The sequence below is a fragment of the Onychostoma macrolepis genome, chromosome 16 (assembly GCF_012432095.1).
Source record: "Onychostoma macrolepis isolate SWU-2019 chromosome 16, ASM1243209v1, whole genome shotgun sequence".
NCBI classification, from domain to species: Eukaryota; Metazoa; Chordata; class Actinopteri; order Cypriniformes; family Cyprinidae; genus Onychostoma; species Onychostoma macrolepis.
Window position 1 is genome coordinate 14185050 of NC_081170.1, and position 22849 is coordinate 14207898.

General features: G+C 39.0%; 1 protein-coding gene across 6 annotated transcripts in view; it reads right to left on the reverse strand.

The window, feature by feature from the left end:
- Positions 1-9199: 9199 nt before the first annotated feature.
- sema6e (sema domain, transmembrane domain (TM), and cytoplasmic domain, (semaphorin) 6E) overlaps positions 9200-22849 on the reverse strand; it is a 196773-nt gene continuing 183123 nt past the window's right edge. For 5 of the 6 annotated variants that reach the window (XM_058745849.1, XM_058745851.1, XM_058745852.1 and 2 more), the window contains 2 exons: positions 20317-20469; positions 9200-11045 (listed from right to left, as the gene is read on the reverse strand). In XM_058745849.1, the coding sequence (XP_058601832.1) occupies positions 9769-11045; positions 20317-20469 (1430 nt within the window). In that variant the 3' untranslated portion in view covers positions 9200-9768. The remainder of the gene's footprint in view (positions 11046-20316; positions 20470-22849) is intronic. The other variant, XM_058745855.1, reaches the window with a different exon arrangement.

Consider the following 22849-nt stretch of genomic DNA (forward strand, 5'->3'; position numbering starts at 1 on the left):
ATCTCTCCCAAATAACCAAGACTTTGTATTACTTAAACCTAAAAAAATCACCGGCATCAGGTGACAGAACAGATGTCCTGTGACAGCTGCTAATGTACGTGAGTTCTGCAGAAGTTGTTTAGATTGTCTGGTGCTGTGACGGATGCCAGTCTGCAGCAAGCTGTGAGTGTGTGTGTTGGTTGGGTTGGGGGTCATGCTTTGTAGGTTAATTAGGAGTGGGTAGAGAGATGAAGAATGTGTATATATGTGTGTGTGGGCTGAGTTTATGTGGCTAATTAGGCTGGGAATCATTCAAGCTTCTGGGGGACAGATGCAGGGTGTACATGGTGAGCAGGTTGGGGCAAGTAGGCAGGGAAAGCTGCCAATTTAGTGTGAGATGGTCAAGGAGAGTATATATGTGTATGTGTGTGTGAGTGTGACAGGCAGAGGCAGGTGTGTTACTGTATCTCTATGTAAAAGTGCTGAGTAAAGGCTTCAGGGCACCAGAGAAAACTGGATGAAACCAGTCCTGACTGTAATGGGGGGTGTGCCATGGCTGTCTGGCATACTGGACATGCCAGACACAGCACATAATTCTCCACTGAGCTAACAGTTACTGTACTACTGCCTGGGACTTCCCCACACAACACACACACGTGTTAGCTTCACTATATTAGTAAGGACATCTCATAGACATGATGGTTTTTATACAGAGGTAATGGTATTTGCTGAACTCTAAACCTAATTTCGACTTTGCCAGTTTGAGCTTTTCAAACAGGGATGCACCAATATTAAAATAATTAAGCTGCGTTGTGGCTTGAGTCATAACTGATAAATCATTTATATTAAAATATAAAATATGCTACACTGAAAAATTTTCTCTCAAATATGACTAGTAAATATCACAAATAATTACAAAAAATAGCAAGTAACATTGAAATAAACATGACATTTTGAAGTAGAAAGATATTTTCTTGTAAATTGTAATACAATAATTGTTATAAAGTGAATTCAGGTTTCACATTATATTTCACATTATAATGTACAGTGTGGAAAATGGACAGCAAAAGGAAATCAATGTAAAAAATAGAGGAATAGGCATGATAATTAAATATCCAATATTTACTGATGCTGATAAATGAAAACATTTTTATTAACAGATGATAACCAACAATTTAACCCAGAAATGTAACTGAAATTTACATACATATATATCATGCTTTAGAACTACTGAATCACTGATGTTGTGATTTTAACATGATTTACACAGGTAGGTTCCTGGATCAGCATTCTTGTTGGTTTTGTCAATCGGATTTACAGTTAAGAGCAACTTTTATATCAACCCAACATTTCCCTCTGCTGTTAGGGGCAGGTTATGGCTATGGCTTGACTTACGACTTATGGTCTGTTGTTAGAGCACCAGTAAAGAATGTTAATTCAGGAACATGTTCTACTTGTGAAACTCCTCTAGTCACTCAGTCCTGGAATCCCTTAGTTCTGGTTGAGATCCATCTGGCTTTTAGAGAGTAACTCAGAATCCCTGAGCATCACTGCAGAGATGCCGAGGTGTGTTATAGAGGGCAAAGAAAAGCATTTGTTGATTTTAAGAAGGCTTTCTTCAGCCATGTTTGTCCATATGTCTATGGACAAAGGACATAGTGGGACAAGGTTACCATGACAACAAGAAGAGGATATGCTGTGGTGCTCCATCTTCGGGGAACGTCCACTCATGAGGTTATTTACTCTGTCAGATGCATATGTAATTTATCTTCATTCAGAATGCAATAGAAGAGGCAATGACTCTTTTGACTCAAACTATTAAAATATAAATGAGGCAAAAAGCCAGCAGTGAGCAGAGAGTCTTATAACACCATATTGTAACTGCAATTCTGAAGGACACAGTCCACTGGCTGTCTGTCTCCTAGCACACTTATGGAGCCATGTGGTTCTCTTTAGTTTATGGTTCGTATAAATGTATCCAAATGCTGTGTGGTTTGCGGTGCTGTTGCATGTAAAAAGTCTCTGTGAGAGGGAAGCCAGACCGAGAATCTGCTAAAACACTCAGGAATGATACAGATGCTTACACCGTTACATTAAAGATAAGATTGAACGCTGACCAGTGCTGCGCATTTTACACTGCTAGAGTACAGTGCACTTCAACAAACCATAAGTGTACATATATGACAGCAAATTAAATTATTGTCGTTACCGAATAAATTAATGTTTTGAATAAATTGGTTGAGTAAATGATTCAGTGAATCACTCATAAAGACAGTTATTTTTTGCCAGAATGAATCACCCTGTGTTCAAAACGGGAAAATTGGCCACCGAAGGGCATTTCGGAGTGAGAACAATCATGGCCGCTATATGGAAGGTTCATTCCAAGCCAAAGTGCTAAAAACTGGCCACTTCAAAGGGCCCTTCGGAATGAAGGATTTTGTGTGCAGGTTTATTGATGCTGTATTTCTTGACTGTGCTAAAATATAAAAATACCATCATATGTTTGCTAATATTTAAGAAACATGCTAAGTTCATACTTGTTTCTTTGAAAAACAATGCTCCAGCCAGTTATTCTATTTTGAAATGTGGGTTTTGTGTCAGAATGTGTGTTTTAAAGTTTGTGTGATTCCTCCCACTGACAATTTACTCAATAGTATTTTGACAGCCAGGTTGCAGAAAACACTGTGTATTGCAGCCATGGAAGCCACCAAATGGATTGGATCAGAGACTGCAGATTCTACCTGACCTAAAATAGGCCTCAGCATTCACCCAAAAAGTTGTATAAACAGAACCATATTAAAACATGGAAAAATCAACTCATCAACTTACAGTGTAAGGCTTGACAACTTCCATTGTCAGTTGACTCTTCGCAAAGACACGCCCATAAATATATATATACGTAGATTCCTCATTAGCGACTGTTTCCATGGGCCGTGATACGTAAGCCATCCGCCATTTTTGGAACGGTCTGAGAACCTTTGAGCGCGTTGTTGACTGTGTGCGTCTACAACAGCAAGTTATACGCTTGTATTGAATACTCATTGATAATTATGCTGAATAACGTGAAGTTGACTGTTCCAAAACGGCGGATACATATCTGGAGCGGTCAAATAGGGGATCTATACATATCTATGGACCCACCCCCTTCATTACTGTTCCTATGTCCGACAAGCCATGGCGCTGTCATGCCACACATCATGTTCTCATGCAGGGAAAAATACATTGCAGAGCAAAGAGGAAACTGACAACACACCGACAGACAAGACAGAGCAGGGTATTTTAGGTATGAAACAGCCTAAAGTCTCAGCTTTCAAATTATGTCATTTTTTAAGAAATTAAAACAATAAATACCATTTTGTGGCCATTTAATGTGTTGTGATAGATCGCTGTAGCGCCTCAGTTCAAACTGCACATGAACCGATCATCTCTTCCTCTTTACTAGTTATAGCATGAAATAAACATGAATGAACATCAGAAGGTATCTTGGTTTGAAACCTTGATCTGATTCATTTGTCGGATAAAAATGGCAGATTCAGCGTTATGATTGGTCAGGCTGCCTGGCAATCAAACTCCCTGTGAAGTGTCAATTGCACTCATTTCTGTTGCGTGTTCTCAATCTGGCAACCTGTGTGAGCATCAAATCTGAGGAGGAGGGGTGGGAGAAACAAGTCTTTCCAGTATTTGGAATTTGGACTGCAGTACCCATTTGAACTGCTAGCTGTCAATGTTACATACGGCACCTTTAATTGTGATGACGTCTCCTTCCTAATTGGCTCGGCAAGATGAGACAGTTTTGTCTGAGGGTAGACCCTTCGAAGGGAGTAGGGCATTGGAATGAGTCCCTCAGTCCTTCCAATGGAATGCAGCGCAAGTGTTGTTAAATGAATCGGATAAGTATATAATTTATTTAACTGCTTTCACTCCTGACTGAATTAGTGTTGTCAAATGAATCGGTTGAATAAATGATTCAGTGACCAGTTCATACAGACTGTTAGTTGTTATGTTCCTGAGCAAGTTTTGAATGAATCAGTTGAGTGATTCAGTGCTGTATATTCAATGTTGTACACTGATGTATAAACTGATAACCACTTATAACTGAAGGTGAACATTATTGTTTTAACTACAGCTCAGTCTGGGGAAACACAAATACTTAATATCTGATATCAGTCTATGTGGAAGGCCTCAGCAATAATATATTGCCTGACTAAAATAGCAAGTTCAGTTTCATAAAGCACAAGTTGTATTTTTAACGTTCTTCATTTACAGTAAACATCATGTATCAACATGAATGATACAACCCGCATTTCTCAGTAGAAAACAATAATAACAAACAATAAATGGGAAGAATTTTTAATATCAGAACCATCCATCTCTTTGTAATAAAAATAATGCAAATTAAGGAGTGTAGCATCGTATATTATGCCAAACACGGCAGCAATATCATAACCATGACTATCAGCTAAATCCTTCAAGATGATCTCACAGATACGAGAAAAAGACACAACAGCAAAAGAGAGCATACAGGAGAAAGAGAAGGGGGAAAAAACTCCTTACAAGAGAGACATGAAAGCAAACAAGAATGTTTCTAAGCATAGCAGGGATTTACTGGTGATGCCTTAGATTAAGATACCAAGGTTAGAAATGAAGCAATAATACCAGAGGAAAGAAACAAGAAAAGTAATGCAAAAAATGTTATGAATTTCATATTTTATTTTTTATATTCAATATTAGTTATTATATTTAAGCTCTTTTCTTGTCTAGGCATATATAATATCACATAAAATATCTGTTGATGTTGAGTTAATTTTACAGGTAAGAGGTAATAAATTCTCAATCCAATTATTTAGACTGAGAAATTATGTCAGGGAATTTATTTATGTATGTGACATCAGATTGTTAGGAAAAAAAAAAAAGAAAGAAACAATACATCTGACACATACTGGGAAATATAATTTCTGACACTGATAACAACAGTGATCAAAATAAGAAAAAACTCAGCACTCCAAAAAGGGGCAAAATAATGTTACCCATCAACAGCTACATAGTACCCCATATCATACAAGTCTATGAGTACACACACAGACACACAAACAGATGTAGTCAGCAGAGTTGCATGTCGCAATGTCAGCAGTCTATTGTCATGCAATGTTCTGAATATATCCTTTCAGCTGTGTTATTGTGAAACAAAAAACAAAAAATACAGACCATACACTGACAAACAAACTCGAGCAGCCGAATATATCACTACAAACTACCACAGCATTTTCACAAAAATCTTTCTGGGTTGAGTGAACCGCAAATGTTGAGCAGGTTCAGGGTCATTTCTTAAATTTCACAGGGCCCAGGATGACATTTTTGTGGGCCCCTTTTTCCTTCGGATCCAATGAACAGACTATATACCATAGCTGTTCTCCACCAGTGATGATGAGATTCTGTATATCGAACAACAAAATGCACGCAATTTTATCTACAGAAAAGTTGGGCTGCTCTTGACAGTTCTAAGATGAAAACCGTTCATTCCATCTCCCAGAATGCATCTCTCTAATGCCCTCTTGCTCTCGGAGCGCTGACAACCAGCCAGAGAAACACAGCCAACCAGTGAAAGCAAGAGAGAGCTAAATAAAATGATGGAGGGAGAACCAGGAGACGTGAATGTGATGATTCTCATGGGGGTGATATCAGGTAGTAGCTCTCTTGATGACACCTGATGAGTACTGAACTAAGAACTGTGGGTAATAACTGAGACTGCTCGGCTCCACCTGTCAGACAACCAGCAGTTAGTGTGTCCACTGAATCCGGAGCCACTTATCTGCACCAGAGTCTTTATGGATAGGAAGTGGGGAAGTGAACACCACATAGAGTAGTATGATAGAAAATCATAACTTGTTGCAAAATGACCTAATATGTGGATAAATAAAGTCTGGTGTGAGATTTTGATTGCCCGTAAGGGACTGTTTTCTAGGGAAATTCAATTCCCAAGTAACTGTGGGAAACCGAACAGGTTCTGCCTTGCTTACTTTGGCTGGATGGGTATGAGCAGTTGCTTTTGGACCTGAAGAAGCTCAGTGAAAACACATGATTCTGGTGAGCTTTTATTAATCTGTTACAGAGTCAGGAATGATTTAAAGCAAATATAAGCACTAATGTTACCAATATGTGGCACTGTAGAGCTGAATCAATGAGAAGACAAAGAAGCCACAACAGAAGAGCAAATAACAACACAGATTTACAGTGAAAGCAAGTTCATTCTGTGTTGTTCGTCTTCAGAACTTCTTTTAGATCTGTTGCCAGCAGAACCTTTGAACAGGGAAGGCAGCAGAATTGAATCTTTTGAACAAGAACAGAGAACCAGGCACTATTTAAACAAGGTTCACCGTCTCATGGATCAAGATCATGGCTCTTTATTTTCTCCTTGAGTGGAGCTCGTATCCATTCATGAAGGACATATAGAGAAAGCAGTAGTGAAATGGTAAAAATCTAGAATTTGAAAGAGAGGCACATAGACTGAAATGTAAAGCTCATCTTGGTTACCAGAGGATTTTCATGTGTGTTAAACAGGCATGTGTATATCCAGAACCCGTATTCCACTGATTGTATTGTAGAACTGTGCTGTAAACCTGTAACCAAAGTAAAAGCATAAATTCCACGCACTCACGATTTGGCTAGAGAGCCATAGACGTCACTTTTAATATATATATATATTCACCTTCAATTTAAGGGCCCAGAGGAACTAATTGGCTATTAAGTCATTTTTGGCCCTTGAGCGGTACGGTAAACATCATCCATTGTATCCTTATAGAGCAGCTGCGGTTGGCCAACAACACCAGAATCAGCTGTATTTTTTCATCATGAGAGCCGAGAGACCTTGACTACAACCAAATGTTTTTTTTTTTTTGCTGCTGAAAAACATGCATAAGCCATCTGAAAAGTGTCAGATAAAGAGGAAAGCATGCAAACTTTGCAAAATGATCAATCAGTAAAACAATATGCATGTTATGATCTTTCATTTATTTCTGTTATAAGGAAAATACAACAGTATTCCATAAAAGCAGAGGTGGAGAATCCATAGGGCTTTGCCCAATAGTAATCATAACAGAGCACTGAATCCTGGGAAACTCCAGGACTGTATTTACACTGTGCAATAACAGAAACCTCAATGGTTAAAGCAGATAAAACAGACACACGCAGTTCCCTTTCCATCATAATATCTATAGAAATTCAAAAGAAACTACACCAGTCTCTTTCCACTCAGTCTCCTCACTCTGGATTTCCGTCGAGGACGGTGCAGGGATTCAACCCTCAGTCCATTTTCCACCTGGGATGCATATGATATGGTAGCCGTCTATTAAAATGTGACATTGCATTTGGTTTTGTGAGGGGCAACAGAGCACACAGTTACAGGCAGCCAATTTAAAAGGTTCATTCAAGTGTACATGATAAAAACTACCTCAGACCAGCACCAAAAATGTATGCAAAAGCCGACACATCATAGAGTCTTAAGACAGACTGAAGAAGAAGATGAAGATGACTTTGAGCAGAGGAACTGTTCTGAGTTACTCTGCCAGACTGAAGTACTGGGGAAAAGCAAAGGGAGGTATGTGTTTGAACTACAGCCAACTGATATGGTCTCCTCGTGAAGCGCACACACACACACACACACCCACGCAGAAGTCTCTCCTCCAAACAGCGTGCAAAGCCTAAGAAGTCTTGCTCTTACCATTAAACATGAGATCTGAAGATACGCTGCAGTTTAGAAGTTCACGTATCTTACTTCATACATTTCAGAACAAACCTGTCAGTGAAGACATAGGTTTCTTAAACTATATGCTGAGTTCAACATGAAAGCAAGCAAAGAAGAGATAAAACATAGAACAATAGACAGGATAGACAGAGTGATAGAAAGAATGATAGATAGAATGAGTGATAGAATGATTGATCGATAGATCGATAGATGATAGACAGACAAAGAAATACATGGAGCAACAGATAGGACACAGAGTGATGGATAGGGCAATAGAAATGATAGAATAATAGATAGAGCAATCGATAGAATGAGAACGACAGATATAACGATAGAGTGGTAGAAGGATAGCTAGATAGACAGAACAATAGAACGTTAGATAGACAAACGATAGGTAGATAGACAGACAGACAGACAGATAGATAGATGTCTCTTTGGAGGGAAAACTATGTAGATGCTGTTCCAAAATGCAAAAGCGTCACACAGCCTGGGGATATCAAAAGTATCTAGAAATATATATCTACAACAGTTATGACATACAGACAACCAAGCTTAAAAAAAAAGTTACAAACATTAAAAATAAAAAGATAAATGACGGCCTCTCTGCCCTTTTCTTATGTCCCCTCTCCCACTCTGCCGCCACCCTCCCCCCCTTAACACATCATATTAAATAAGGCACAAATTTACACAAACAATTAAAATTTGGCTAGTTATTGTTCATCTATTTACACAAAACAGTTTTAGTGTTAATATCGATACATTTTAACATAATATAGGAATAACTCGGGACAAAAGTAAGAAATCTTTTTGTTCTGGACTCTTATGCCGTGTCCTATCCAGGTGCGCCCTGTTTCAGTGTGTCAAACTGCTTCATGGCAGAGCCAATCAGTTTAGACCAATCAGATTTCACTGTGGGTGGGGCTATATATAATAGAACACAAAGTGATCACAGATGGTTTAAGACAAAAACTTAAGATTTACATAGAAGAGATTGTTTTATTGATTTATCACGCCTGGATAGGACACAGTGTTTGAAAATTCGACTGCAAGATATTAAAAAATTTGGATTCACTTTCGCCAATTCAATTATTTTAACAGAGGAGACAAAGGGTAAATACTGGAGCACCTCATACTGATTCTGCAGCGTATAGACAAATAATACATTCTTCTTAGGTATATACATACATCTCCTTTATAACACTAAGACTGATTCACCTCACTTGGGCCCGAGCTTTCAGATGTAACTGTTTCTCTAGCCATGTTTAATCATCTGAATTTGAACTTTATTGAGTTGGAGTTGTTGTAACTGCATTACACTGGAGTGGACAGGATGGGGTGGAGATTATTGCTTATGGATTTTACAGAGATCACTTCAAGTTGTGTGGGCATTTCAACAGCACATCTGCTTTCAAAATAAGGCGAAGGAACTTGAGGGGGCTAAACCATTTCAGTAATCTAGATACATACTCTGGGTATGTATATGTACACACACATACATATATATTTTTATATATATATATATATACACACACACACACACACACACACACACACACGCACACACGCATGCATATATACACATTTCTAATTGGAATCAGCACAGTTCATCAACTCTACATCAACAGAATAGCTAAGCCAAAGCAAGAAAGATCAGAATATCAAACAAGGTGTGTACACTTGTTCGGATAAAAGTTCAGGTCCAGAGTTTTGGATCAGTGACACCTGTCTAGACGGTCCAAAGTAACACCGTAAAGCCACACACTTATCACTGTGGCAACCTAAATCTAAGTGGACTCCTGTAACTTCTTCTCTCCTAATGGCCAATAGCTGAGCAATACCAATATGGTACAAATATATTCATGAAACAGAGAAAAACAAGTCATAGTTCAAATGTAAAGTTGACAACACTGGCAGCCAATCTCCAGAGGATTTTTTTCCCCCATAAAGGCAAGTTTTTCATCCAGTCTTTTAATTGTTCATGACCACAATCAGCTCTGAGAGGTCGAGTAGCCTTTTATGAAAAACCATAGGCTTTTCTTCTCCATCGTTCAGTAGTTGAACTTCCCTGCTTGGTTGACAGGCGAGCTAGCAGGGATGAACAGCGGTTTGGGCGGCACATCGGGCTTGAGCGAGGCTGTCCGACGGACAATAGCTCCACGGTGGACTTCTGGCTGCTCGCTGTAGCTATGTTGGCGAGTTAGGTATCCGTTAGGGATGAGTGGGTGCCGTACATCGCAACCTGAATTGCTGCCGTTAGAGTTCATTCGAGAGAGCAGAAGGGGCTGATGGGCGCTGCGCTGGTTGAAGCTGTGCTGCCGTGGCACCACGCCCCCGCTGGGCATCTTGGGAGTGGTTATCAAAGAGTGGCGTTGAGACGGGTGACGGGACACTCTCTCCAGAGTAGATTGATGATGGGGAGGAATCTCTGGTGGGACGTCCATGCGGCGAGTAAGACTGTCCCGAGGAAGTGTGGAGGAACTGTAGTATGGTGCAGACTCTGTTTCCGGGATCTGTGGCTGTACGCGGTTTGCGAACGCCATCTGACCAGCGTTGGCTGACATGGACGAGGTGAGGACAGTGGGACTCTTGCCCGTAGCCACATTGATTTCGTGGATGTGTTTCAGAAGCTCGTCGAGCGAGGTGACGTCCACAATCTTGTGCGGGTAGCAGTGATATGGCTGGCTCGCCACACGCTCCACATTGTGGACTTTGCGTTCCTCCATGTGTGCTAAGCTACCTAGTACTTGTCCGTTGGTCAGTCCTTGGGAGAAGGGGAAAATCTGATGCTGCATTCCAGTGGTCGGCCGAGATGCTCCCATGTTATGGGACTTGGGTTCTTTAGCGTTATTGCAGTTTTGATTCTTCTCCCATTGGTTCTTGAAGGCCTTCATACTCTTGATTGGGAGCTCTGGCGTCGAATCAGGCGTGGGAAGGCCGGAGAGCTCTGCAGAGTGGTGATGATGTGGGTGAATGAGTTCTGTCATGGCAGCATGATGGGCATTCCTGCGATGCGCCTGCTCTTTTCCATTCGCAAAGAAAGAGTTGTAGAGTTTGGGTGAAGATACCTCCAGCTTCTCGTCTTTGTTTTGGCTCTCCAGCAAGCCGTTTAGCTTGGCCAGGCTGCGCAGGGATAGAGCATGTGGGATTGGTGCTTCTGGATCTTTCGACAGCCTTTTGGTCTTGTTCACGTTGTGGTTGCAGTAACAGGAAACGAGGAATCCGGAGAGGAAAGCTCCCAGGACAAACGCCACCAGGACACACGCAATGAGCAGAGTGTAGTGAACACTGTGGTTGGACTTATCTACCTCAGGGGGTCGGCGCACTCCTGCAGAGAGGGGAAGAGAGTGAGATGAGTGCACTGTAAAGACACTGTGAGGTGCCAGTTAGGTTAGCTTTTAACAGTGTGAGAGTCCTTAGCAGACTTCTATTCATGTTAGAAACTGCTGACAAACAAAGCAGAGCGCTGGCTGAGCGGGCCGTTCTGAATCAATCTGCAAATGCTCGTTGGTTCAACATCAAATAGCGCTAGAGCCTCAAGAACAATTGCTAATGGTCTTGTAGGGAGCTAAGTGGTTCTCTCATTAGCCACAGTCTCAAGAGCAGCAGTGCTATGTGCTTGACTCACAGCTGATTGTGCTGTTCTACACCGAGCTGCATATGGCGTTAAGGTGGTGCGAAAATGATATGGAGATGTTTTCAGTGACTGCAAATTAAAATGAATGCACAGACCACCTTACGGTCTTAATGAGCTGAGGGTAGAGGTGATTTCGCTAACATGTGCATGCTCAGATAATTAGTAACTCCCACTGCCATCTGCGCAGTGAGCCTTTCCTTGTTTTTCTCATTTTTCTGTTCTTCTTTATTTATAAGAGAGCCAGTAAACGGAAAATCTGCTGTTAGAGGTATTTTACATCTAGAGGTATTTTACACTGAGCTGTAAGCTGCTTTGGTAAAAAAGTGTCAGCTTAGAAACTAAATGATATGTCTTTATTAATTTTAATACAATATCAAAGACCCCATGAAATCACTTGACGAGCACAGATTCCTTTACAATGTTAATGTATTGGAACTGGAAATTTGGGCGGCACATGTAAAATGGCTTGTTCTACTTTTGTAAAAGCAGCCAATGATTTATTTATACACATCACAGCCACGAAAGTGAAGAGAGGTGAAAGAAAGCAAGATAGATAGATAGATGGATACAAACATGAAAATAAATGAACAAATAATACATAACAGCTATATAACTAATGAAGCTAGTAAAGTTAAAGCTAGAAAAAAAAAATAGCTGAATAAATTCTTATTTTGACCCCTATTTTATAATAATAAAAAGATATTCATGGAAAAAATTTCAAATATCTGTTTATTACACCTTTCTTATCAAATGAAAATGTCTAAAGGGCAACATTTGTTGCACACTGTAGAGAGCCAAAACTAAAGATAGCTTAAAAGATGTTATTAGCTGCTTAAGACTTTTGGCAAGGTCAACAAAGTCTCACTGATGCTCACGTCAGCGAACAGTAATGGCAAACACAAACACACACAGTGTAAGAACAGAGTGGGTGGACCACCGTTAGTGAGTTATCGAGTTAGGGAGAGAGCCAGAGATGCTATTGTGCTTTTTCTAGCTGCTGCAAGCAAAAATACAACTATGAATGCATAATAACTCTATGTGAGAAAAACAAGAATAATCTTCCTTCAGGCATCAATACAAACACATTAGCAGAATAGCAACCGTGCTTTGCTAGCTATAGCAGGAGGAAAGCTTCCCGCCAACTCAATTCTCTCCTGTAAAAATTATTAAATATTTCTGCCTAACTGTTTATAGATGCAAACCAGAATGAGTTATAGCTAAGTAAACTTCTAAAAGAGTGGCATAGTGCGCATACATCCCCATGTCTCATAGAATAGTTACTGGAAGCATGTAACGGTTTCGTTTTTGAGTTTTTGAGGCATCATAACTGACATGTATAATGTTTACATAGAACAGAATCAATCTTCTAATAGACCTGCCAGAGTTTGCCTCATTTTCTTGCAAGCTATAACAGACTTATGTGCAAATATACCGGAAGATGTTATGAATAATAGAAGGGACCTTTATCTTCCTCTGACTCATTCCTCTGCTTTCTGCTGGTCTATAAACTGAGGTCTTTGGCCCCTGGGAAGCACTGAGGGCCAGCATATGCTACTACGCGATGGGTGACTCACAAACACACACTTTTAGTGTCACAACAGGTTTGTAGTCCTCTTTCATGACTCAATAGCTTTTTGTACATTACACTAATACTTCCAAAGGTAATTTTTTTTAAAGCACAAATTAGATATCAAATCTTAATATTAACTAAAATTATCAAAATAAAATACCAGGCTGAATGTATGCTAACACTGTATAGCACTACAGTTTATATTCAAGCTAACAATGGAATAGTAGGGTTTTCACTGACACAAAAACTGAAAATAAATTAATAAATACACAGATAAAGTGCTACTTTAAATATATCTAGTTGACTTTGTAATTGGGTCACTTATTTTCAGGGCCATGCAAACAAGATGATCATCAGTTTAAAAAAAAAACCTATATAAGAGTTTTTGGCTGCCGGCTTATCTCCCTTTTAAAGAATCTTGGCAGAACAGAGGCTAAATATAGCATAAATATGTGAAGAACAGGGACAGGCATAATACAGACCTAACTTTGCCAAAAGACAATCAAACAGAGAATAATAAAAAAAAGAAATAAAGCAGAAGGATAGAGGACAGAGAATTATTGAAAAAAGGAGGGAGTGAAAGAGAAAAAAAATGTTAACACTTTAGAATAGGGAACACTTATTCACTCTCAACTATGACTTTTCCCTCAATAAATTCCTAATTTGCTGCTTATTAATAGTTAGTAAGGTAGTTGTTAAGTTTAGGGATGTAGAATAAGGTCATGTAGAATAAGGCATTAATAAGTGCTTTATTAGTACTAATAAATGGCTAATATTCTAGTAATATGCATTCTAATAAGCAACTAGTTAAGAGACCATAAAATAAAGTGTTACCAAAAAAAAAATGTATATAATTGAAAATATTTAATAATATAAATTAAATATACACACATATAAAACAAAATACACAAAAATAAAAACAAACAAATTAGGAACAAATGAAAGAAAGTAAAAGAAAAATATATATTTAAAATAAGTACATAGTAAAAATACAAATAATAATAAAGAAAGAAGGAAAATGAACATGAAAGTATGAGAGTGGGAGGGGAAGAGAGGAGAGGGAGGTGCTTTCGCTTTCTCCTGGCTGCGAATTGTATAGGCCTCTGTCAAAAATCCAATAACTCCTCATTGACTCAAAGAAAGAGAGAACTGAGGAAGATGACTACTGTAAAAAAAAAAAAAAAAAAAAAAAGAAGAGAATGAAAGATTTATTGAGAAATGAGAGGAGAGGAAAAAAATGAATGGTACTGAGAGTAAGAGAGTGGGTGAGAATAAAATAGGTTGATAGAGTGAAGTGGTGGGGAGAAATGAGTGACAGATTTTCAGTGGTGAAAACTTTAAGTCTTTCAATCTTCCTTTCGGCTGTGTGAGGGATTGTGTAGGCCCCTGTCAAAACCCTAGTAACTCCTTCTCAAAGAACTGGAGAGTGGGAGAAAGAAGTGCTGGAGACGTCCATAAAAAGCTGAAGGGCAAAAAAAGTGTGTTTAATTGAAAGCAGACATGTGAGCAATCTCTCAAAGCTCTGCTAAAATATAAGCGTGTATATACTAGGGCTGCCAAAGTTAACACGTTCATTTAAGATAAAAGAAATGGAGTAAAATTTGGTTATCACCATTTATATAATAATGACATTAAAACGGCTTCTGTTTTGGCCCCAGTTGAAATTATTTGAACCTTAGCAAGCAGCAGAAGTCTCCATATTCAGAACGCACGTAATCTCAGTCAGGCTTGTTTATCTGTAAAATATGGAGAAACTTGCTGGACAAAGGCCTTTTTAATGGCAAATTTATATATAAATTACTTTTAGATGGGACTTTTATCAAATGTCATTAGGATGGCAGAATTTTATTATTAGAGAAGCTCAACAAGTATGAAATATCACCTATGAGTATAACATCATTAAATGAACTGCCGTGGGCTAGTGGTAAAAAGATGAGAAATATTATTTGATTTTTTATTCTGTAAAGGGATACTTCACCCAAATATGAGAATTCTGTCATCATTTATTCACCTTTATGTTGTTCCAAACCCGTATGACTTGCATTTTTCTGCGGAACATAAATGGTATTTTGAAGAATGTTTTTGTCCATACAAATTCAAATAAGTAAACAATGACAGAATTTCCATTTTTGGGTGAACTATCCCTTTAACACTTTCACACAAAAAGCCTCGTTTCTTTAAATGCTTTGTTGGTGTCTATCCATTTCTCCAGCTCTCTGTGTGTGGCTGATTGCCTGTGAAAGGCTCGGGAATGGAACTTTTTATGCACCATAAATTTGATATCACTGAATAGATCAGGCCCATTTGGTGATAGTGGGATCCTAGGAGTCACAGAGCTTCAAGGGCTATTGTTGTTCAGTTTATGCTCTTTATCTCAGAACAAAGGTGAGAAGAAAACAGCCTTTTCCTGGGGGACTATATCTATGTAGGTCTTCAGGTTTTCTGTTTTGATTTTGCTTTCAGAGGAGAAGGTATAATCTCATCTGTAAGGAGACTACACTGTTAAAGCATCTTCTCTGGCATCTATGGTTCCTAGAAGAACCGTAAACATCCATAGAACCTTTCCATCACACATTTAAATGTGTAAATGGATATTGAAATTATTTAAATGTTCATAACACTAAGAAAAAATGGAACCGGAAACCCTTTTATGTTATATTGGCTATCACTAACTTGGTGTTTTTGGGAGAAGTTAATAATTTGTTGTGTTAGGCTCATGGATTTCCAGGGCATTCAACAGTCTCGTTCTTGATTACCCAATTACATCTAGTGTTTTTGCGCTGATGTGAAAGCAGCAATGCTGTCATAAATAATTTTTCTCATGCTGCATGTGGAATATGCAGGACATACCGAGATCCTGAAGCTGGGAAATGTGTCGTCGTAATCACGCAGATGGGTTTTTTGCTACTGGTATTGCTTTTTCAAACCAAGAGGTTCTTTAGTAGTAGTACTAGTTGTGGAATTAAACATTTTAAATTGTAAAAAGCTTTAAATTTAATTTGTATACCATCAAGTGGATGGGAAATGATCAGCCTTCAGAAATAGTAATGAATGTCTGTGGGGTCTTGGCTGAGAGGCTTTTACAAATTCACTGCAGAACAATGTTGCATTGTCTGTAGATCTTTCCAGACGGCTTCATAGAGGGTTATGAGAAGTTGAAATCAAGCCTTTTTGTATCTAGTTCAACCCAAGTAAATGCCAAAAATGGGAGCAAATTAATTCAGTCAAAAGGTGACTGACATAATCTGATCTCCACACAGAAGTGCAAAATCCACTGGAAAATTAAACATGGATGAGTATTACTTTACCTCATGATGGAATATAATTGACAATATGAGCAGGCACACAGAGAACAGCAAACAAAAGTAAATAATTGAGCGCGTCTGAATCTGTGAACGCAGGAAATGAGAAAATATTCTGTCTGAATAGATTTGCACTTTCAGCTCAGCGCTCTTGTCCACTAAATGCTTTATTTGATAGATTCTGCAGAAGCTTTTATGAAGTCATTTTTCTGGCAAGTAAATGGTTTGATAGGAACTGACATGAAAGTAGTATTATTAACATCTTTGGACATTAGCATCCTTCTTAAAATACAGTATAGTGATCATATACAATTAATAATCAGTTAAGTCCTTTTCACATAACTTGCATCAGGGCTTCACATGGAAACAATATGGATAAAGTCATGGTGGAGAGACATTAAGAGGTTGCTAGGTAGTAAGAAAAACATTATTATATGGTTTATTATATATATATATATATATATATATATATATATATATATATATATATATGTAAACCATATATTGTCATCAAACAAACAAGTATGCATATGAGCTCAGAAAAAAAAAAAAAGTCCAAGCAATTGTTTTGATTGGTTATTATTATTATTATTATTATTATTATTTTTAAACTAAAAAGGCATTGTATATCATATATATATATATTTTAGTAAATAAATGTAAATAAATGTATAAATAATATAACAAATTATGTTTTTCTCCCCCCTCTAAATACCACAATCCTTTCGGGTTGCTGTATAACTAATTTCTCTGACAATATCATCCATGTAATGACACCCCATGTAAACAGTCCAGTAATCATTGGCTGTGCTAGGAAAGGTCAGCAGTGAACAAGTTTGAGTGTTGCATCACCAGACAGTATCAGGGGTAACGTTGTAGATTTCAATGCACTGGATAAGGTTGATGCGAATCATGTGAAAGGACCTTTAGAATCCACAAAAGTCAACACATTTTACAGAACGTAACATTTCAAAACATCATGCATAATATGATGCATCATGCATTCAAAGCCGAATAAAGCAGGTATCTGATAAGAGAGGGACTCTTCTCTTCAGCAAACTGAAGACGCGCTTTCAATCGAGAGATGACGTTAGATTCATGCAGCGGGTTCACACATACTTTTTGACACACCACACAAGCAGATAGGGAAAGAAATGCGAAAACTCAATGGAAGCCAGCGGCCGCTCGAGCTACAGATCTTACGACCCTAGAGAAGCAAACAAGCATGCGGGAAACAATTGAACTCGCTACAGCCTCACTCTGAAGCCTGAGTTGCTCAAGTATCTCTAATCCTTAGATGAAAATTATGAACTATTTGAGACAAAAAAAAAAAAAAAAGAGGCAACAGACAGTTCTAGAAGAACTAAAAAAGCTGAAGGCCATAATCCTAAAGTCGGACTACAGAGCTCAGGCTTTACGAGACTCTAAACTAAACCCAGAAGGGGGAAAATAAGAGAGGCTTTAGAACTTAAGAAGGTGAAGCATTAGTCTGAAAAAACAGGCAGGTTAACAGAACGCTACATCTCTCCAGTCAGAAGGACTGGAGGAAGAGAGGGAAGGGGCAAGGAAAAGGAGAGGGGGGGCAGAGGGTTTTAGGAAGCGCATTATATGGATCCGAGCACCGTATGAGCCCACAGTTCTTTAGAAATAACTAGTGTGTGTGCACTATTTAATAGCCTGAGTGTCGAGTCTGCATGTGTCAGGGCATGTGCCGGCTTGATATAAAGAGAATTGTTCGGGGAAAACGGGATCTATTTTTTGTGACCTTTGGTGATGGACATTATTACCTGGCTCTGGCTACATGGTCGGCAGGCTGACTGTGACATTTACAAGTGAAACACTTTAATGAGAAGAACGTCACTTTGCTCTTTTCGGGAGCAGAGCTCCTATAAAGTCGATTAAAGCAGTTACCACACCTGCGTTTGCCAAGTGGATTGCGTTTTTTTTTTTTACTGGAGCCTAGTTTTGGTGTGTGATTGGAATCAAAATCAGCAGATTTTCCACTTTCTCGATGAGGAAACCTCGATGTCTTCCACCCAATTTCAACACGTTTCCATCTCTCGCCGATTCCCTAAACCTCAGGCTTTCTCTTTGTTTCTCCCCCTGCCGTGGTATTAATAGCCTCTCTGCAGGACTGAATGCATCTTCAGCCCGTAGTTCAGCCGGAGTTCATTGTCAGTTCATCTTCGACTGTGTTTTAATGAGTTTCAGAATCCACCCACCCCCTCATGGCAGTCCGTCCTCCAACACTCACGCAAATTATCAGGGGCCCAGAGTTCTTGCCATCATAGCACTTATTTGAGTGTGTGAATGACCTGCGAGAAGGTGTGTTTAAAATAACATTAACGAGCGGATGGACTCGGCAGCCGCCACCTAAGAACAAATAGAGGTTTAGTTTCGGCAGACATCATTATCGCTTTCCTTTATATATATATATATATATATAGATAGATAGAGCGAGAGAGAGAGATTTCAGCCATGCATGCTTAAGTCAACACTACCTAAAGCCGTAGGAATGGAATGGACTGAATCATTAGCAAATGACATTTTAACAGCTCATATAATTGAGATCTAGCTATGAGTTTTAATTTGGTCAATGAAATTACTGACAACAATGTTAAGGTTTTTTTTCTGAAATGAAGACAGCATGAAAATATCACAAAGATTATTAATATACAATGAATGTATTTTAAATAATAGATAGAGTTTACAAAAAAAACACCCCAAATAAACGCAGGCACTAACAATGTTTTTGAAGAGGAAAAATCTATATAACTCTTTTGAATGATCCAATAAAAGTCTATAATGCTGCTGAATAAACCACTTGAGCTGAAGTTGAATGATGAATGAACACCGGTAAACTGAAGTGCTTTTCTAACGGGATTAATTAACTCACCCAAACGCATCCTATTAATAAGATTACTCAACATTATGTAATATTACAGCTTGCATTTTGCACAAAATTTGTACGGCAAGTCACATTGTGAATATGCACTTTCTGTGACAACACGCTTGAAACACTGACAATGAATAAAGCATAAAGATATAATTATAATGGTGTAATCATCTGATTTCATAAAAATATACCGAATTTTTGAATATTTTTTTTTTAAACCAAATAAATATTTAGTACATTATGTTTTTATTTAAATTAATGAATACAACATGAAAAAATATATTAAAGTGTGACAAACTGTCTACTCAGCACAACTTACATACTCTGGTCTGAAATGCCGAAAACGGATAAGAACCTGTTGCTTGAACTGGAAGCAGCTGTTGTACAATTTTAATTTAATCAGCTAGACTAAATAATGTCACAAACACAGGGTGTGAAAAACCATCGGCCCTCCGAGGTTCACAATAGTCTGTGTGTATTAACACATTACCTCTCGACAACAGGGATATTGAAATCGAGTTGAGAGGTGAAGAGAGGGAGATATAAGGTGCGTTGTGACTAAACCGCCGAACCTCTCCTGTCTGCGGGTCGTTTGATTGCACGAGCGTACAACTGCTCTTGACCGAGCGGCTGAATAGATTGCACGCTGGAAATTTCTATCAGGCGGCGTCTGCCCGCGGGCCTGTAGTCGCTGCTTATTTATCGACTGCTGTTGCTTCTCATTACAGGCTGAGTGGATGATCATAGCGGCGGGCACAGGATTTATGATCATTTTTCTGGATTCTAGGGACACATGAGTGGAAAGCAGACAAAGTACCTTTGGAGATTTAGGGCAGACTTAAATGTATTAAAACAACAAAGACGACTGTAGACAATTCGTTCTTTTTGTTTGTCTAGCAGAAAACAACAGGGAAGGTCGAATGCGCCGAACACAGACTCGCAGATTGCCTGACTCAAAGGGTTTTTTTTAGGAAAGAGAATTTGTTTGCATCTTCAAGTCGGTGTATGAGTGTGCACTTTACTTTGAATCTTTGGGATTCTTTTATTTTTGTTTCTTTGTGAGTGTATTTTGTGTTGTGTGCAGCTGTGGGGTCATGCAGCGGAATCCAATACAGCGCTAGAAAAGTTTAAACTTGGGATAAAAGGAAGCTAGAAGACAGAAAACGGGCCAAGGGCCTCTCCCCACCCCCTTACCCTCCATCTCCACACTGCCTGGCTTCAATTCAGGAGAACCCTGCCCTCCCCGCCTCCCCTCCTCGGGGCGGGTACCTGTCTCAGAGACACCCTTGACTTTAGGCAGAGCTGGCCCCTGATTGGTTGTGCTGGCGCTTGTGGGTGAGGTCTTTCCTGTGGTTGTATTGGAAGGGGGCAACAAAGTTACTTATCAGAAATATCCATGAAATGCATTTTAAATCAGGAAAACATCCATTTAGACATCCATTCCATTCCATTTTGTACAATATCAGTTCACCCAAAAATGAAAATACTGTCATCACTCTCAAGTCATTAACGACCTTTATGATTTTCTTTCTTCTGTTAAACACAAAATAAGATTCCTTTTTTGTCTGTGGAGTCCAATGTGGTTGTTTTGGACCTCGCTGACTTCCAAAACATTCTTAAAAATATTTTCTTTCGTGTTCCACAGAAGAATGAAAGTCATACAGGTTTGGAGTAACATGGGAGTGATAACAAAAGATTAAAGAAGGTATTTTGAAGAACTGTTGTCCATATAATGACAGTCGATGGGGACCAAAACAGCAAATGTTGTTGTTGTTATTAAATAACACAACCTGTCAAGTATAATTTTTATTAATTGAAAGAAAGCTGAAATAAAACAAAAAACATTTAATATAAATATAAGTTTAAATTGACGTAAATTACTTTAATCTTTATTTAATTTTTTGTTTTAGTAATGTAAGAAATATATAAAAAACCTAATAAAAATAACAAAAGCACATAAAATTACAAAAAACGGAAAATGTAACAAAAAAGTAATTCTAAATGTTAATAAATAATATAACAGCATAATAATACAACTTAACACTGAAAACAACATTGGACCCCACTGACTTTCATTGAGTGGATGACAAAAAAAAAAAAACCTTTTGCATTCCCGCTGAAGAAAGCATGTTATACGGCTTTTGTAACAACATGAGGGTGAGTAAATTATTGAGTTTTCATTTTTGTTTGAACTATCCCTTTAAATAGCTTAGTAAAAGATTTCAGAAGTTGTAAAGTTTATGTGAAGGGTGCTATAGAAATCACAGTACAAATCACGTAAAATATGAAAAAAACATCATCTTCTTGCAGCAAAATCAATAAAACATTTTCTTTGTTTTGTTGTGCCACCGCATGAATTTCTAGCCCCAGAGTATTGCAGAATCGAAACTTGGACTTGGAGGCATCTGATCTGAGCTGAGCTGAGCTAATCTCACAGTAGCTTCTTTTTGAACAGTTTCTCCTCCCTTTCTCCTTTTCCATCCATTCCCCCACAAAGTGCTGATCCTAAACATACTTGCAGTCCACATACTTTGAGGATATCCTCATAAGTCTGATTCGGAGATTTAGCTCTCCTCGTTCCCGGGCGACTTTAAGTACCAATGACCTTGCGGGGTTCTCTGTCTGAAAGACTCGGCGTCCTCTGGCTCGGGCTGCTGTGAAGAGCTCCATCACCGGACTAATGCTTAATGTAGCAGCACACAGTACTCATGAGCAGCAGCCGGTTGTCCGGGGCCAAACGCAGAGCCCATCCTCCGCCTGCCCACCTCTAAATAAAGCCTGTCATCTTGCCATCTGTGCCACACAGTGGCCGATCAACAGGGGAGCCCGCGGCTGGCACACGGGACGCTTTTATTATCGTTCCGTTTCCATTCTATTTAAAGGGTGCCGGAAGAAAAGAGCTGTCGGAAAACAGTGGTGCATTATGGGAATTTTGGTCCACCTTTCACAATGGGATGGCTTTATCACGCAGTGGGAAGACGGTGAGAGTTGTGAGGATGTAATAAGTTCTCTTGAATGCAGGTAGAGCTGTAATTACTGTGCCGAGGTGCCGTGGGAGGCTTTGTCTCAGCGTGAGGTGAGGAGCTGCACTGCCGTGTCATTTCCAGGAGCTGTGGCGACTGAATGAAGCGGTGGGGAAGCTCATTGAATGTGTGCACCCACTGTGTGCTCTTTCACAGAGAGGAGCACCGGGACACGCTGGCCAGCATCCTACACCTCCACGACACTACAGCCCTACAACTACAACTCTTCCTTTCTGCTTTCATTGTTTCCTCTTTGATCTAGCTCAGATTCTTCATTCCTCCCTTCTTTAAACTCTGTCCTTTTAGGGTTAGCCCTGACCCTAACCCTCTTTCCTTAGGGTTAGGGTTTTTCAGTCCTTCCTTAATCTATTATTCCTTCTTTAATCTATGCTAGCTTTATTAACCTACTCTTCCTCACTTTCTTCCTCTCTTCATCTACTCTTCTTTCCTTTCTTATTATTATACTTCCTCCCAACCTTCCTTTCTTCCTTCTTTCCGTCCATCATCTATCTACCTTTTCTCCCTTACCTCTAATACTGTGAAAACAGACAGAAAGATAATGCAGGGAGGTATTCACTTCTCTCTAACTGGCTGATAGACTGCAGGCCGTCTTTGAAATATTTTGGTACTATAATCAGCTCAGAAAACAGTGGCACTCATTCATTAGCTGAAGATTAGAACAGAACAAAGCAGGTGGCTTGGAA